The 19,015-nt window shown below is 41.4% G+C and overlaps 2 protein-coding genes across 2 annotated transcripts in view; one reads left to right on the top strand and one right to left on the bottom strand.

Moving 5' to 3' along the window:
• Nucleotides 1-7,742: 7,742 nt before the first annotated feature.
• Nucleotides 7,743-19,015, bottom strand: part of LOC146974478 (leucine-rich repeat neuronal protein 4) — a 236,219-nt gene continuing 224,946 nt past the window's right edge. The window contains exons 2-3 of the mRNA XM_085797934.1: nucleotides 9,284-9,338; nucleotides 7,743-8,690 (exon numbers count right to left, since the gene is read on the bottom strand). Of these exons, the coding sequence (XP_085654060.1) occupies nucleotides 7,969-8,682 (714 nt within the window). The 5' untranslated portion in view covers nucleotides 8,683-8,690; nucleotides 9,284-9,338 and the 3' untranslated portion in view covers nucleotides 7,743-7,968. The remainder of the gene's footprint in view (nucleotides 8,691-9,283; nucleotides 9,339-19,015) is intronic.
• LOC146974490 (uncharacterized) lies at nucleotides 13,300-15,670 on the top strand. Its single transcript, XM_085797897.1, has 2 exons — nucleotides 13,300-14,459; nucleotides 14,554-15,670. The coding sequence occupies exons 1-2, from the start codon at nucleotides 13,760-13,762 to the stop codon at nucleotides 15,507-15,509; spliced, it is 1,656 nt and encodes a 551-aa protein (XP_085654023.1). The 5' UTR covers nucleotides 13,300-13,759; the 3' UTR covers nucleotides 15,510-15,670.

Genomic DNA, 19,015 nt, shown 5'->3' with positions numbered 1-19,015 from the left:
AAATTGGGGGAGCGCGAGGGCAGAGCTGTGCTGTTCACACTGTCAAATTGAAACTGTGAGATTCTCCTTTGAGGCAACGACGAACACCGTGTTATTTTATAAAGTGAATTAAGAGCCACTTCCTCCGGATCAGCTGAGGGGAGCGAGGAACTGGAACAGTGCAGCTGCTCTGGGAGAAAACTACTTAACCTCACATGGTTAAATACAGCTCCAGCTCCAGCTGAACGTCCCTGCAGGTTTCCTCTGCTCTCAAAGATTTAGCAGGCGGCACCTGAGCCGGAGCCGAAGCCTTTAACAAACTGAGCCACAACAAACCAGTGGTCAAACATTTAGAAGCACACAAACAACACTGACACATGCTTCTCTAAAACTGTGCAAATATTTTTTTCTTTCCTATATGCAACCAGCTGGTTTTACAAGATGACATTATTTACAAAAATAAAATTGGAGGAACATTTCTGAATGAGCACAGATCGGTGCAGTGATTTCAATAGAAACATGTTGTGATATATTGAAATGCATCAGATTTGAGAGATCCTGTTTGAAATATGAACAAGGTATTAAAGATTATGATGAAATTACAGGACACAGCCTTAAATTCAACGGATGCACATCACATAGTTATCATGATATCTGTCAGTGTGTGCTGTCATAGTCCGTATCCAATTCCTTCCTTCCTATCAGGCCTTTGAATTACTTTTTTTTTTTTTTGCAGGTTTGTTTTTCTCTGTATTTTTCTATTGTAAATTAATTCCCTTTCCCTTGTTTGTTGATGCAAAAATGAAACTCGTTTATCATTTTCTTCAGTTTCATTTGTTGCACAAAAAAATAAGAGACATCTTTTATTGAAAGCAAAGCAAAGTTAATCTTATCATTTCAGTTGACTCATCTCGTTGTGGCTGAAAGATGATGAGTTATAATCTGGTGCTTGTTGTTGGACGTTGTCACAGCTGCAGGTCAATGTGTGTTTGACAGCTCTGATGCCAAAGTGATTGATAACTCTTCCCTCCAAGCTGAGCTCAGGTTCAACCTCCTCAGCTCTTGTCCTATGCAATGTCAGGTTGCCATGGTTACACCATTTTTAGCTCTTCATACAAGGAAATGGGGAAATAATAGCCTAATAATTATTTTTCTTTTTAAATTTCAGGAATTTCACCTCCTCTCCTTTATGAAAAGCTTGCTGAGTTATCCTGGGGAGTTGAGAGCAGAGCGCTGACCTGCCTGTCGCAGAGAATAAGCATTTCTTTGAGAAAAAAGAAGCAGCGTGAGGAGGTAAAAACATTTAGCCACCCACTCAAACACAAACTCTTCCTCTCTGCTGTGGTGTAGCCTAAGAACTGTGGCATAGGCTGATCACTTCTGCAAACTCATTTTCATCCATTTCCACTACATTATCACTGAGTCCATGCCAGAGGTGGCTTTGATTCCTCCGGTGCTCTCTGCAATAATGACCTCTAGTGGTCCCTGCATGTGAAAACAAATAGCAGCAGCTCTCAGTCACACCGAGCACGCTTTGAAAAGATGCCTGGATGATGAAAGATATCGCACTCGTTGTTTTTTCATCTGCGCTGATGCCAAGAGAGGAAAATGTAATCTAACATACGCCTTGCTGCATTTCCATAAACCCCCCCGATCATCCTTCCAGTAACATCGGAGTTACACTCAGACACAGAAGTTAATCTTTTTATTTTCAGAGTTCTGGTTTGTGCCAAAGCAGACACAGTCTAAGAAATAACAGGAGTAAACAGGATTAGATGCCTGTGGGGGGGTTGGAGGTAGGGGGTGTTCGGTAGGGGGGGAATCAGTTTCCACCACCACCCACATAGACCCAGAGTCTCCTCTGACGAAGGCCCCAGCATGTTCCTCCTGCAAAAAAGCAGTTTTTTTATGCTGAATGACTACCGACTCATTTTGCATTTACTTCCCTGATTGACACCTTTTCATTCGCCTTTGTTTTTAATTCATTGTGCGGTTGACAAAAAGCTAAGAGGACTGAATAAAGAAAACCTTTCTACGTGTGAATCAAACCAGTTTGTGTTCAGATTTCTTGGCTGGGAGTCGAGGATGGTTTAGCTCCAATAATGGGCGCTGATGGATGCCTGACCTACTTTGAACATTTTATGCCCTGTAAAAGCTGACCCCAGTGGGCAGAGAAAGCAGCCATTAGTGCCCCTGCTGGTGGAATACTAATGATAAAAAAAATAACATTTATTTTCCCTGTGCCAAATGCAAATTAATTTTTCATGAATAATTAATTGCCTGAAAATGAATGACGGTTTTGAATATGTGCACGTATAATATTATGAGATGAACGTAATATTACAACCTACAATTACTTTCATTGCATTAAAGCCTCTTAAAACCTCAGCTATACAAGCCACTGCCTCGAAAACTCACTCAGTAAAACAGGGCCACGGTTCTCTCCAGACATGAAATATTCACTCCTAGTACAGTGAAGTCATAACACAGAACATAAATGTAAACGCAATAATTCAAACATGCAAATGCTGTGAGAGCTGCGAGAAAAGAGGCTCAAAGTAGGTCAAACCACTTCTTTACTGTAAACATTAATAGTATTTATATTCTTATATATTCAGTGTCGACTTTAACAGTTCTTCATCTTTATTGTTCCAGTTTTTGTGTCAAATGTTCTCAGTAGTGTATATTTTTATTGATGTGCAAGTACAGTTTGTCATATGGAATTTACATGATCATTTTCATTTTACGCTCCTTCTTCAGAGGAGTATTGTGATTTTTGTTCTACTTTATCTATTTACAACAGTTTACTTTGCAGATTCATATTTCACAAACCAAACTTACAATTCCTCCAAAATACAACAGTAGCCATGACGACCTCCATGTCAACTCACTGTATTAAATTGCTGCCTTACTCCATTATACAACTGGCAGGCTCCTTTGACTTATCGGTAATTAGGCAGACGAGGCGACGGCGCATGCGCTACGCAGCGACCGGCAGCAGTGGGAAGCATGTCTGTCTTGTCTGTCAGAGTTTTGTCTTTTTACGTCTGCTATTTTAAGTTTTTAACCTTTTAAACTTGCTCATTGGTTCTGCACAACAACCTTTACAAGAACTCTACAACAAACAGCTGATTAAGAAAGCAAGCTCCATCTTGTCCGACTGCTCTCATCCCTTACATAAACAGTTTCAGTTCTTACCATCAGGTTCACTCCTTAGACTCCCATTTGCAAAGACAAACAGATATAAACACTCCTTTGTACCTTCTGCTGTTCTTCTTTTAAATGCCATGAGGAAAAGGTAGTCAGGGTGAAACAGCCTTCCCTCCTAACTTATCTTGGGTCTGTATTGCCATCTGTATTGTATTGTAATTTATTATGCCATGTGCTTTGTATATTTTGTCTCGTGTGCTCCTGCTTCTGAAAATGAATCGCCCCCTTGATGACAAATAAACGTATTGATTGATTGATTGATTATACTTTTGACACCGAGCACTTTTTGCAGATACTATAAGGAAATTTTTAAAACTGGACCTGTAATTGAATATTAGTTTTTCTTTTCTTCTTTTTACCATTTTATATTCATAAAAAAGAGAAAGAATGCTAATTATCATCATTATTATTGTTTAATTCTTGTATTATCTTGAGAAAATACAAAATCAACCCAAAACAGTTAAGTTGAAGGTGTACAGACCAAAACAAAGCTGATAGACACTAAAATGCTCCACAGAGAGTCGAGTGACAAGTTGGTCAGTTTGTACAACAGCTCTAATTACACACAGACCCACTGTTGATATAAAATACTGATTAGAACAGCTGAAAGTAAAGTATTTACAGTAAATACTTCTCTCACAGCTCTAATGATTTTGCAGTGTGGACTGGTGCACCTGCAGTGTTGGGGAACAGGTGACTGAGACTCTTTGAAGATCTGTTTTTGTCTCACGTTGCTTTGAAAACCTCACATTTCAAAGCGCCATTCGTCAGCCAGAAAATGCCTCTAATTGCCTCTGAGCCTAATGTGATCCAGCTTTGTAGCCATAATTATTGTTGTGATTGTGTTTCTGTTGTGTGCTAACATCCTTCTCTGCCCTTTAGTGGAGTCACGCTTCTTCAGGACTGAATGTGACCAACAAACAGCAATAAGGCGACTGTCTTTTCCCAAGTCTGAAGACAGTTTAAGAGTCCTGTAAAAGGTCATTTTAAAGAATAATGAAATATATCACTGTTAAATTCACAGACATCTACCTCAATAGAATACCTTTGTCTCTGTAAAAACTGTATTTGATGCTAAAAAGCGACTGATAAAAATCTGGGATTATTTCACATGAAATGAAAGTGAAAATGTCACGTCTGCTCCAGGGCCTACGTGACATTTTCATACATAGTTGAGCTAATAATCTGAGTCAGTCCTTCTAACTCTGTCTGTTTAATCATCGGCAGCCATATAACATAATGCAACACCTGCGGGAAAAATCCAAAACTTCATGTTTAGATGAACAAAAACATGTCAGGCATCTGTGCACAGGGTACACATGAGCTGATTATAATGACTGTTAGTCACACAGGCACAGTAACAGATGAACTACAGCTGGGGCTGGGGGAGTCGGCGGCAGGTAGAGGCCGGCAGAGAAAACCCAGCACTGATTCACTGTTCTTCAGGTCTCTACCAGAGAAGCACCATGAGTCACTGGACCACTGAGTGAGTGAGATGGCTGTGATTCAACATGACTCCTCTTGGACATCACAGAAGTGTACACATCCTTGACGCTGACCTTGTTGCAACATTGGCCACAAAGTGTAACCAAAACCAGCGTCATAAGAGGTGTATGTCACATAGCCAAACTGTTCACCAGAAGTTTGCAACGGAAAAGAAAAAGTAATGGTATAGATTTTTCTTTCGCTTTCTCTGTCTCTTCTTCCAGATGTTTCTTTCAGAGGCTCCCTGTGTTGTCCAACTTTAAAAAAAAAAAAAAAAAAACAAGGACTTTTTTTCACAGTAAAACTAATGAAATAAAAAAAATCATTCAGCATAAAATATCTCAGCAAAAAACGTCATCATTATGTAATGATAGGAGTCTGTGAATCTCCTGTGTTATACTGTATGTTCAGCTGGTTTGCTTTTATATCAATTTATATATTTTTTAATACACCATTAAAGTTATTATATGATATTTTAAATGTTTTGCTAATAGATTCACGTTTCAAGTTGTCCATACAAAATAAATCTGAGTTTTAATAAATGATTAAATAAATATAAGAGACATCACCAGTGTATGGAGGCAAATAAAAGCCACACTTCATTGAATTCAACTGAATACGTCGAAAATCAAGCATTGAATTAATTTAGTCATGTAAAAGTAATTCAGTCTTGAAATCTTGATTTAAAGGTTGTTTTTCCCTCATGTTTCTCATGGTGTTTAACCTTTAGCAGTTTCATGTGGCTGATTCCAGATGTTGCTGCATGAAAACAAAGTCACGTGGAGAAATACCATCAACTTAAGTTCAAAGTGTCAAATTATCTGTCACTTTTGATTATGACACACAGAGTAAAGGCACATTTTCTGTGCTTTCACGTCCAATATAATGATACAAAATATTCGGAAATTTGTTAGGCCATGCAGATGATACTGTATGTGGTATTCCCAGATATGTGGCAACATTTTTAAAGTGATATTAAATAAAATATGATCTTAAAATGAAAATATCGGTATTTCAAAACTATTTGGGAGTTCCCCTCCAAATTGTCTTGCCAGGTTTGTTAAATCCCTTTTGAGGTTGATCTAATTTCAGATTTCTTGGCTGTTTATGCCTCAAAACTCAGAAACAGCTGGATCCACCCAACTACCTAATTTTAGCTGTATGACTGGAAACTAGTTCGATTATTGAGAACTTTTGAGCCCTGTAGGCTAATGCCGTTAATTTCTACACGTAGGCTGTGTTAGAAAAATTAAAAACAAACAGTAAATACTTCTTTAAAATAGTTTATTGAAAAAAAAGTTTAAAAAAATCAGTGTTGAAATAAGATTTGTCTGTTTTTCTTCCTCTGAGTAACATGTTGTTCTGCTCTGCTGCTATCACCACTGCAGCGCTGCTCTGTCACTGTTTGTGGTTTTAATTAAAGCTACTCTGCATTTCCTTCAAGAACATTACATCTTGGTCTGTTTATAAAGAAGCTGCGCTCGCCCACATGATCTTACACACCCATGTTTTGTATTTCTCCTCATGGTGGCCCATTCTTTCACTGCCGGTTTGAGAGTGGCTGCACTCAGGCTGAGTGTGTGTCATAAAAGCAACATCTTCGGGCCATTTCAGCAGCACAAACGAACACTCTGTTGTGTCTCCAAATTACATGTTAGATGACTTCCATGCAGCTCTGTGTGGTGTAAGTTGTGCAGTGCAGTAGGAATAAGAGAGACGCCAGAAGCAGTGGAACAAACCGCATGGCAGCAACCAGAGCAAAAAGGAATTATAACATGGCTGGAAGACATGCAGATGGGGGCTCGAACATGAGATAAATTGGGAGGATTTAAATATTGGACTTTCTTCTTTTTCTAATCGAAAAGAAAGAAGAAAAAAAAAAGCCTGAAGCTTCTCATCAGCCCAGTGCTAGAAGACAGGAAGTCTCAGCTGGAGACAAACCTCACGACATACACATCCTCTGAAGGTTTTATTTTGTGACAGCTGGAAAAACAGCACTGAACACTGGTGCTCATCCAGCGTGCTGAAATAACTTCCGACAATAAGACATGACGGAAAAACACACCCAATCCAGAATGACTACACATTGTGACACATGGGTGCAGCAGCAACGAAGGCAATGTTTTACTCGAGTAAAACAGTCAGAAATGTCATGTACAGCAGCTCCAGTTTGAACAGCTTCAACTTTAGGGTCTGTCTCTGCAAACACGAGTCAAAGGAAACCAAAGAATCAAATTCTTAACACGGCCAAAAGGTCACAGGCAACAAGCCAAGTAGTGATAATAAATACAGTACAAAACACAGCACATCATTTACTTTCACTTAAAACCATAATTGGTCCACACAATCTTTAATTAAATACATAACATGAGGGACTCTCACAGAGAGACCCAAAGGAACTGCACACTATGCTACCATAAAATAAATGTAAAATATATAAATCTATACACAGTACATGTTAACAAATGCCACTTAGCCCTAACAAAATTATTCTAACATGACCACAAACAGAACCATGTCCATGTTATCATATCAATCAGCTACTGTCTCTGGTATCAATCTGCCACTGCAATTGTGCTTTGTTCGACTGAAACATTTAAAAAGTCTCAGTGTTTTATCAGTTGTGTTTGATTTATATCATCTGATCAGTTCATTTGGTTCAAAGGAAACCAGAAAAACTCCCAATGATTCGGACGGAGAAAAGTAAAAAAAAAAAAAAACAGCAACAACAAAACACTTACACTTAGAAAAAAGGAATTTGACACAAAGATAAAAAAGGCAATTTTCTCAGCTCATAAAAAGCTGCTGTTTTGGAGATATACAGTAAAGCAGCTACTCGCATGAGCTACTTGCTACCTGATGATTCACAGCTGTCAACCACACAGCTACGTTTTGAAATGCAAAAACAAAAAGAGAGAGAAAGAAAAAGAAAAAAAGCCCAAATTCGCATTATCTGACTTAACTGAACATTCTTATCATTTATCTCGTGGGTAGGCTATAGATTTCAGAAAACAAAGCTGATGAATGTAATATTTTCTGCGGCTGGCTTTCAAATCACCACTGAGGGAGTATCAAAATAGAATCTATTTCCGTTAACATAACCAACCAGATATATACTATTTATGTGAGATGATGAAACCTGCGTCCTTCTGTGCTTTCAGAAAGCCTCTTTGTGTAGGCGAAAAACCACACATATTAAATGGGAGTCAAAGTTAATTAACTGCAATACCACTGAAAAGTCTCATGGGACAGAGTCTTATCTCGCCCAGCGTCCAGTCTGCCTCTGTTTTGTGTTCACTGTGCCCCAGCTGTGTCTTGCATGGAGATGCTGGCCTCCTGTTTCCTTTGCCTCTGGTGCCTCCAGAGCAGCACGGCCAACAAGACGAGCAACAGGAAGCCCAGTGCTCCCCCGATCAGTCCTGCTTTCAGAGCCACACTAGTGTCTCTGGGATGATACATCAAACACGACCCGTCGCTGGGTCCTTTCTCATTCACTGCGAGCACGCAAACTTTCGCAAGGTGGTCTATGTCGCCCACCGCGCCGCTCCTTTTGTCATTTTCGAATGTCTGCTGCTCTTGTCCCCCCACTGTCACCCGATAAGATCTGACAAATGAATTAGGTGCACACCACGTAATCACAACCTGAGACCCGTTCCAGGCCACAGATTTCAGGGTGGGAGCCTCTGGACGCTGAGTATGTAAAGTGGATCCTCGACACAAGCAGTTGTGTTTGGCTGCCAGCGCGGCACAGGAGATCTGACCCTCATGACAGGGATCGTAGTTGCACTTTTGAGGAGTCCCTCCATGTTGAGACACACCGATGGGTGCGATAGGAGTGACTGTGTCCTCGTCACTGTAATCGTCAAACAAAGGGCCCTTGGTTGAAGACCCATTTGGGCTCTGAGGTTTCTCTGTCAGTCCTGAGGTTGTTGGCAGGGAAGAGTAACCTCTGATGAGAAGCAGGCAGATGATCACCAGGGGAAAAGGAAGGACTCTGTTGGCAGCCATTGTACTATCTGGAAATCATAGAGAGAAAAATTCAGCGTGCTGGGAAATCAGTTTCATGCCAAGGAATAAAAAAATTCCCTTACGTATGAAAAAAATGTGGACACTTAATTAGTTGTAATATATTATTTTGTGACATGTTTGTCAGCGATTTATAGTCTTGTTTACCGGGCCGCACATGATAATCCTCACTTGTTAAGATTTGGGGGGACTTCACTTCACACTAATTCAGCATTCCAGACGGTATTGCACAACAGGTCCAAAAAATGCTTACACACCCAAGGCTGAGTGCAGCTCACTCAGCCGGATAAAGTTACATTAGGGCTACATGTGGCACAGAAATCCACTCTAACATGCCAGAGATATGCCCTGTGCTGAACAAGCATAGAGGGGTAACAATGAAGCCCATTCAAAAAAAAAGAAAAAAATTCCTGACACAAGTCTGTGTTAAACTGCATGAAAAGCAGAGCAGGAGCCACCACTGAATACTGATGAACACCGTGCTCTTTCTTTCCATAGCTCACACTCCCACCTCTCCCTTAACTCTGTTTTCTTTTGGGTAAAGACTCAAAATATGTAACAAGAGTAAAAGACGAGCGCTTACCTGTTGCGTCCAAAAGTTTGTAATCTTTATCAAAATGTGCGGGAGCTCCTTTCACCTCGTCTTTCTCCTCCACTTGCTCTCTCTCTCTTTATATGTTTTCCCTCTCCCCAACAATCACCTCCTTCTTTCTGCCCTCCCACAATCCCCCTCTCCCTTATTCCGGGCCCATGTGCACCAGCTCCACCCTCCCTCTTTCTAAATGCTTTAGTAATGTGAGTAACTGGATGAGTGTGCATGCTATTAGTGGCATCACTGTACAGTCTGTGATTAGTTACCTCACCTCTGTCTAATTTCTCGTCAAATTAACATGCTGCATTCCTTTCCTGTTGATGAGCAGTTTTTTTCCTTTTAGGGCTGAGGATAGACTGAATAAGGTTGGGACTTCTTTTTGGTTCTGTGGAATTTGCAATTCCTGACATGTGTTTGTGACCACATATGACATGTTCACCTCTTTGCTGCCAACCTCTCAACTAAATAGAATCCATGACTTAACGTGAAAGCACTTGAGAAAAAACTGAAAGGACTCAATCTGTTGCCCAGCTGTCCCACGGAAGACTGGAAATCAGCCTGACTGAACTTGTTCTGGGACTGATCTGAGGTGTACGATATCATCACGCTCATACCTTTTCTTCAAAAAAGTAAAAATGAAGTTTGTTTTTTCTTAAAGAGAAGATAACAAGTGGTGGCCAATTATTTGAGACACAGAGGGCATGGCAACAACATGGCAATAATTAAACTCCAGCCTCCCAGTGCTCCCAGTATCTGGGGAAGAGAGGGACTGAACAAGATGTTTTGTTTACTTAGCAAAAGCAAGTTTGTGGCTGTATCGTCACATATCCACTCAGCTTTTGAGCCAAGGCGGCAGAAAAAGTGACCAAAAGGTGCTCGCATTGTCTTGTGCCACAAAAATTCACAAAACCAATAAAGTTATCTTAGCCGGCTCCGATTGAGCAACAACAGGTCATGGAAGTTTTATCTGGTGTCTCATAGTCCTGCTGCAATAATGTGATGTAATGTCAAAATATTTGTTTCCGTCAGGCCCATCTTCACTTCTTTCATTATCACATATTTATCATCAGCTGTTTTTTTCCTTCTTCCTCTATCTGCGGGTGAGTGTGTGGATCTAACTACATAAGAGGGAGTGTGGGTGTGTACAGTAAGTGTGAAGGAGATGCATATTTACATCTATGTCTATAGGTAATGCCATGTTGTTTAATATGGTTTGTGTTAATTATGTCAAAATCTAATAGAGGGAAATATGTTGCTAATCTTGCCTTACTTCATAGTAATTTGTGTTTAGGTTAAAATAACTCTACCTGTTCAGTTCTGGCACAGTGAGTGAATTTCAGGAAACTGAGACACAAACATGTTGAATAGGACTAAATATGGTGAACAATCTTAACCACAAATGAATGCAGGCTACCAGTAAGTAAAAGTAATTGAGAAAGTCATATTTCACTAGAAATTTCACATATTCAAACAGATGGTAACTGTTAGTGGGATGGGTGTGTTTTCCTGATCATACCACCACGCCATAAGAAATAAATTATTTTCATAAATAAAATAGAAGCAGCCAAAATTAATATCACATGGTTCTGCAGGAGAAATTTCATATTGAGTGTTTTTTATACCCAACATATGCTGCAAAGCATGGTGACTAATATTTATTTATTTTAACAAAATGATCAGCTATGATATTTAAACAGCCAGTGACAACACAATGATTACTTGAGGTCTCAGCTTTGGGCCCAACAACCCTGTGACGGAGACAACAGTGAAATCAACACGGTTTTACTTTATTTTGCTCATCTTTGAAACTTCCAGACATCCAGCCCCAGTTACTGATTCAGAATCAGGAATAAGAATAACACACAATTTCAATAATAATGAGCCTGGTCTATTCAGAGTTTCACCTCATCTTTCTGAAACAACCAGTAATCATGTGATTTGAACCCCATTAATTTAAATTGATTATGTGCTCAATCGTTTAATGTTTGCGAGGAGCCATACTAACGAGGAATGATTAGTCTAAATGTTGGGCTTATTGCCTGACCTCAGCATCATTCATTACTAAAGAAGCCTACAGTGCCTCCTAGAGCCGACAGTGTAACAAGAAGCAGCCCTAGACAAAAAAAAACAAACTATGGGTGTATTGAGCTCAGCTGGGACTACAGTTATCTCACTGGGTGTGGATGGTATTAGGCTTAATTGGTGTGCATGATGGTTTGCGCTGCAATGAGAGGGTCATCTGCGAACCATCAGAAAGTTCATGACATGTTTGGTTTGACCCACAGCACTCTGCTTTCACCGCACAGTCCCAAACAGACTGTCAGTGTGGAGCAAACACAGATCCAGAGTTTGCAGTAAACCCCACTCAGAGGCCGGTGACCTGCAACAGCATTACATTTCTGACCTGCAGGTGGGTAATGTTCAACTGTAAAAGGCAAACTTCCACTTTTCTCCCCAAATGGCTGCTGCACTACCGCAAAGAAAGAAGCTGTTTTCACCCTGACTTTTGACTTACAGGCTGAGAAACATATTAGACTTGTGCATGCACTGAACTCCTAGCTCTTTGATACATACAAGAAAGTAACTACAGGTACAGATAACTACAAGGTGTTCTCCAAACTGTCACTAAAGGTCATTTGCATTAGAGATGCAACAAAAGCCTAAACTTATCCTCAAAAGGGCATATTATATAAATCATTAGAGGTTATGAGAGGATTGGGTTTTGGAGGGGCACTGTGTAATCTGAACAACTTTTCAGTGGATGAAAGACATGATAATTTAGTCTTCATTAATTGATAAAAATCTTTCATTCATTACCATTTTTCTTATCCAAATATAAACCACAAGTCCAGAATAATGGTTCAAGAGCAAGCTTTGTTTTCAGTCTGAGAGGTCAGTCCAGGTTTAGTGGGTGATTGTGGTATTATAAATCACATTTAGTTAGAATTTCATTAAAACAATACAGATCCAAAACTGTTATAAACTCCAGCAGTTTATATACAGTTTTGGATCTGCTTGTCACTTTCCTACGCACCTGTCTGAAAAATAGATGTACAGAGTATTTTTTGTCATTAAAGTAGCACTATCGCAAATACAGCAGTAATAGCAATAATATATTTTTAAAAAACTGAAATATGCAATAAATAGGGCCAGGGGAGCCATAACTATCTGTACACAAAATATAGCCAATGGTGTAGTGCATGTGGAGCAAATGCAGAATTCCTTTCTGTTTAGAGACAAGCCGGCCCAGCATTTAGCCCCACCTCCTGAACGGCACACTATGTAAAGAGGACGAGAATGTTTATATCTGATACGCTGCACCACTGGCCCCATCTAGAGGCCGAACAAAGAATTGGAATTTGCGATAGTGCTACTTTAAACCAGAACTAAGTGGAATTTTTGTGTTAATGTAAGTCTTTAATAGTTATCTTCCGACGGCAATCACTTACATAGAGTGTTTGGTCCGAAACATGGGTCTGTCAGTCACTCTGTTCTGCTGTAAGCCGAGGAGAAAACTTCTTATATACTTCCTTGTATCCTACAAGCTTTATCCAATGAGGAGAGAGAATAGCATGAAGGGCTGTGTGTGCAGCCAAGGGATGCATGTGAATGTGGTGACGTAGGGACGAGGACCAATAGATCCATGACGAGGGCGGGGGCTGCTAACTCCGTCGGCTGACAAGAAGTTACCCAAAACGACCGGATCGCTTACTTCTGCTTTAAAACAATCCAATAATGTTTTTATTACAGACTACAGGAGTGAAATGTATCAAAACTGGCTTATTACACAGGGGCTATTTTAATTAAAAGGGGAAAGGGCATTTAAAATAGACATTTAAAACAGGAGAGTGGGCAATGTTTTCTTGCTCAGGTTAGGATAAGGTGTGATAAGGTTATAACCTTCTTTTTACAGTCTATAACAGCAAATAAATGGCCTCTTGAAATCCTTCAAGTCAATATCCAGGGCAGACTACACCCAATGATCGCAGCTCTGCTGACGTAATTTCAGTGCGACAGGCCTCGGTGTGCAGTACAGTAACGGTCCTGTAGACAGTGGCCAGAAATGGGTGAGTCGTCGTTGAGGGCCGTGGTACCAATGTCTTTGAGCATTAATGAAAGGACCTGAGTGACACAGTCAGCCACGATCAACTCATCTCCGCTGCACAACCGCTGCGTTTGCACGAGTAAGTCTTGTGACCGGCTGGTGTTGTTGGTTTGAGAGCTAGCAGGCTGCTGTTAGCGAGCAGAGCCAGGCCCAGCGGAGACTTCACCGCTGTGATTGTGTCAGCGGCGACAGTCCAACTGATAGTGAGGCAGATGTTAACTGTTGACACTGACCAGCAACACAAACAACAGCAACAACAACAGCCACCTAAATAACCCGGGTTGTAAGAAATCCGGGCTGTTGTTAGTCGCACATTAGACGTTAGCATTGGCCTGCAAACGTCGGCCAACTCCAGCAAAACCATGACTTCCAGGAGGACAGGCTATGCTGGTAGCATGGACTCGTCTCCGTCAAACAGCAGCGGGAATCGTAAACAGAGTATCATCAACATAACCGACAGGACCGGGGCAGAGTCCTGTTACGACCGGAAGGGAGACAAGGCTGGATACGGGGCGTCGCAGGGCAACATGACTGTAACGTCGCTGAAATCGCGTCTGGCCCCGACCATCCAAAACGCCATGTCCGCCGCAGTGGACACTCTGCTGGGAGAAGTGGTGCTGGTGCTCAACGAGACCCAACAAGAGCTGCTGCACAAGGAGCAGGAGAACGAGAGGCTCAAAGTGCGGCTGGAGGTGTCAGAGCGGGAGCTGAAGACTTTACAGGAGTGTCTGTGCAGTGCTCAGAAGCTCATAGACCAGCTTCAGATCTCATACGCAGGCACTCAGAATATCAGTCAGTCAGTTTTCGCCCCATCGCTGTCCTCCATGGGCTCACTCACTTCAGGCTTGGACCGGGACCACCAGAGTCAACGAAATGTGAACGGAGCCGGAGTCGACCTGGGTCTGGGTGGATCTGTGGATGAGTCGCTTCACGGGTTTGAGCCGAGAGATGACTACAAAATGTGCCAGCTCTCCATCCAGCCAGATGGCTCTGTGACTAACCACGCTCTGGACTCCTTTACATCCAGCACGTCGCATATGTGCTCCGATTCCAGCAGGCCAGGTAAATAAATACTCAGTGTGTGCTTGTTGTAAATCTGCACATTGATACATTTCTGTGTTAACCATCTCTGCATGTTTTTACAATTTGTCTTCAGATGAGCGGCAGTCTCAGGGACCAGGTGGAGCGCCCAGGTTTGAGATTAAAGAGGAGCAGGGACTTTCTTCAGGCTCTGGTCAGCCGACCAGGAAGGAGTCTGGGCTGCGTAACGACAGCAGAGTCGCTGACGGGGAGAGATCATCCCACAACGTAGGTGACCTCAGTTATGTTCAGGTCGGGGAGGGAGGTTCTCAGCGTTCCTTCACTCAACCCTTGCGCCACCAAAGGCCTGGAAGTGCCTTACAGCAGGGAGGACTTGATGGACAAAAAGGGTTGGCGAGGACTTCTGGAGCTGGGAGAGGAGACAGCGTTTCGCCGGGCAGAGCGGAGGACTCGGCGGGACCTTCGGGCCCCGACACGGCGGGGGAGCCCTCTGGAGATCGGCCTCACCATTGCTTGGAGTGCGGAAAGACCTTCCGCTTGATCTCCAGCCTGAAGAAGCACATCCGCATCCACACGGGAGAGAAGCCCTACCCGTGCGGAGTCTGCGGCCGGCGCTTCCGCGAGTCCGGGGCTCTTAAAACCCACCTGCGCATACACACGGGCGAGAAGCCGTACTCTTGCTCCGAGTGCGGGAACTGTTTCCGCCACTTGGACGGTTTGCGCAAGCACAGGCGCACGCACACGGGCGAGAAACCCTACGTGTGCGCCATCTGCGGGAAGCGCCTGAGCCGCCTGCAGCATCTCAAACACCACCAGCTCATCCACACCGGAGAGAGGCCGTGCTGCTGCCCCTTCTGCAGCCGCAGCTTCAAGGAGCCCGCGGCGCTGCGGAAACACATCCGCACGCACCGGGAGGAAGGCGGCCACATGGGGATCGGCGCCAGTGATGACACGGACCCAGATGCCATGGATGATATAAACAACCTACACCCAGCAGCCCCGTCTCCTCAGATGAGGTTTGGGGAGTGGGGAGCGGAGGAAGACGACAGCTCGGTTGTCGACTGTGTGTAGGGGACGATTAACATAGTAAATGTTGGTTGGTAATTTTACCATAAGACACGGAATAAGGTGTCTCTGTAGTGTTACATGGTGGGTGAGGAGTGGAGAATAAGGCTACATATAACCCTAGCCTTTGAGTTTTATCTTTTTTTTTTCTTTAAATATGTTTTTTTATGTCAGCAGCAATTTCCTTTTCCACCAGACATCCATCTAGCAGCAGCACTAGTGCACAGGTTGTTCTTGGCACAGGCATTTTGCTGTTTCACAACATTACCGGCAATGATGTCAGAAATCGAATGGCACAAGTGGACAAGGTTCATTTCCCCACTTTAAAAATGTAAGTGTCCACTGAACACTTTGAACCATCACCTGAGCTACTGCTGCCGTTGCTGCTGTGTTAAGATCGCCTCTATCTTGAGAGTAGTCAGGACACTGTTAGGACTCTAGTCATGAGTCCATAAAAGCATTTGGCTCCAAACAGAGTAAACAGAAAAAGGTACATAGCGCTGGTTCATGCTTCATGTACATTGGCCACTTCTGACTAAACAGGATATCGCTTTATTATGGTTCCGCTCTTTGATCTTGTTCATGTTGAGGTCTGTGCTATTGGTGCTTTTACTTACTATTTATGAATCCTAACACAATCTACAACAGAAACGGATCCAACACCAACATGAGGGCATTCCCCAGTTCAATCAGCTTGAACCGCAAGATAAAGTTTTTGTCAGAAGACTGTCACTGAAATAGAAAAATAACAGACTCCTGTTACGCTGCAGCCGGCTCATAACGTTTCCCAGTTCTACCTCAGAACTCATCCTCCTGTTTTAGTTGACTCATTAGTCATCTAATGTTTTTAACTGGTGATTAAAATAGTTAAATGAACAAGTTCTGACCCCCTGATGGTGGATGCAGTCACATTTTAAGGACCCAATGCTTGTGTAAGACCAAAGCACATGTGTGAATATACTGTAATGCTAGAGGTGTCACCATTTTCAGGTGATAATTAATGACTGCAGAAATATTTTCTTGTTTTTTCAAAGAAAAATCACAAAAATATAATCCTTAGTTGCAATAGCTGGTTAGGTTTAACTGCATTTGCACTCTCATGGGTGTGTAGCTTGATGAAGCATGGACCAGTTTTACTCTTCCTCTTTACCTCCGCTCTGCCTGGTCTTATCTCTCTTTTTTTTTTCTTTTACACAGCCCTTATCTGTAACACAATGTTTTTTCAAGCTGAAGTTATCTGTGTCAAGAATATCAAAGTGCGAAGATATCAGTAGCACCTCTTTTTTTCTCCCGACATACAGGGTTATTTGAAGAGAGAACATCAGCTACATCCATTACAACAGTTTCACCACTGTGTTACTGTCTCTCTTAGCTTGTTTTCATCTTTCTCATACAGACCATATCTTTGCATTCCATTTCTGTTTAGTTTTTTTTTTTTCATTCAAGCTGCTACTGTACGTCTAGAAAACATTTCCTTTTCTGGACTTATATTTTTCTTACCAGCCAGTTGCTAGCAGTTACTTGCGGACAGACGTTGGTGCTTGCATGTGCATATTTGTTCTTCCGCTTGTAACGATGCCCCCTGGGCGATTCTGTAAATAAAATACAATAGTTTTAGCCATTTTATCCGGTTTAATAAGGGTTAACATTTGTGGAAAAGTTAAATGTGCAACCATTACTTTTTTTTCTCTTATTTTTTAATGTAACGTGCTTCGTAACCATCAATATGCTAACATACAATGTAAATTTATGAACTCTTATCACATTTCTCCCTGATGTTCTTCCTGATGCATCGGGTTTAACAGCAGAGCATTAATTCTTCTCAGTCATTTGAACTATACTGTAGGTTTCTGGTGTCATTTACCCTGTATACTACTATAATGATCTCTATGTACATTTAGTGTAAGTCATTTTACAAGGCACTCAAAATGTTAAATATATGTCTTCTGTATACCCAGAATACAGTTTGCTAAGGTAGTCTTTACCCCAGATAATCATATTTATTGTTTTTTTTATTACATACAAGGAGGGGCTTTGCATGTAGGTTTAAACTGAAACAGCTTTCTTCCTTAAAAAGGTCAATGTTAAATGTGAAATTAATTACTTTTTTATGCTTCAGTGCTCAAAATATATGCCCTTACATACATTACATTCATCCTGTTACCTACTGTAAATGTTACTATATTAAAGGACCTTGTTTGTACGTCTTGTCTCTCTGTGGCTGTTTATTCAGTATGTGACATAAGGGAGCGGTTTCTTTGAAATAATGAGTTTATGGGCTTTGAGCAAAAAAACACAGACATGGTTACTACTGATCTCATGTAATACATAAAGTAAACAGTTTAATAATCCAGTGGTGTGCCAACTTGCTCCAAGATCCTCATTTAAGATCACCCCAGCTGTCAAATCCCAGCATTATTACTTCACTTCCAGTCAGTACATTTCTTGGTATCAGGGAAGGAAAACCACATTAACCCTGAAGGAAAGTTTCTCAACCATCTGAAATGTTGCTAAATACCGGTAGACTATGTTGGTGATGTGGACACGCCCAAAGACAGGCACCAAATAACACCTTACTCTTTTCTCAGTGCCAAGTAATGACAGCTGTGTTCATACACAAACTGCTATTTCAGGAGGCTTTTGGTGTGTTTGCAGAAGCTGATCAGGTTACTTTTAGTGTCAGTCTTTAGTTCTGCTGATTTATCATTTTTTTCTCCAATTACATAAAGTACATAATTATATTGCAGATAGATTTCTATCCAGGATCTTCAAGGTTTTATCTTAATTTGCATGTTCCTCTGGTGTTGGTCAGTTTCTCTGATGTTTATTTAACACTGCACAGAATACATAACGTCTAAGAAAGGTCAGACTCATTAGGGCATTGAGATTGAGCTCTAAGATATGTGTGGGTTCACAAGCATAATGTATTCAATGCACCTGAGTCAATGAAGCATCCCTTCACTGCACCATCTGTACAGGGTGGAGTAATTATTTCTTTTCATTAAATCATCCTAGTCTCTTAAGGTATTTATACAAAACTGAGAAAGTACATTTAGAAAGTGGTGTCACTGGTGTAAAGTTATGCTTTCATTACCATATCTCAAGGAAATTTCAATCAAACACAACTGGACTTGGTTATTTGTCTTAGAAGACGTTGCATAGAGGGGCAATGACAGATTTTTTTTTTTTTAACCAGTTTTTCGTTGTGTACTTTTTGCTGCTCCATGGACAGTTCAATCTTTAAGTTGGTGCAGATGAGATGATCTCACCCAGGCTCACCAATATTACCACATGGACTTTTGATTTGCAAACTCTTCAACCATGACAGCCTATCAAAACGATCTTCCTAAGTCCTATCTCTAATCAGCATGAAATTTGCTGTGAATGCTAACCATGCACTGACTTAATGATATATTTCCATGGCATTTATGGTCCACTGGGATGCTTGGTCCCCACATTGCTGCCTGCATCTAAATTTGCTTTAATGTTTTTGTTTTTTGGCCCTGAAGATT

Source organism: Trachurus japonicus, chromosome 14 (genome assembly GCF_045865225.1).
Source record: "Trachurus japonicus isolate A0001 chromosome 14, Traja_1.0".
Lineage (NCBI taxonomy): Eukaryota > Metazoa > Chordata > Actinopteri > Carangiformes > Carangidae > Trachurus > Trachurus japonicus.
Note: the sequence above shows the minus strand (reverse complement) of the source record. Positions and strands in the feature narration are given on the sequence as shown.

Bases quoted from the DNA above. Each gene is read 5' to 3' on its own strand.
- LOC146974490 (XM_085797897.1), top strand. From the start codon at position 13,760: ATGACTTCCAGGAGGACAGGCTATGCTGGTAGCATGGACTCGTCTCCG. The intron at 14,460-14,553 runs GTAAATAAATAC...ATTTGTCTTCAG, and splicing joins CTCCGATTCCAGCAGGCCAG to ATGAGCGGCAGTCTCAGGGA.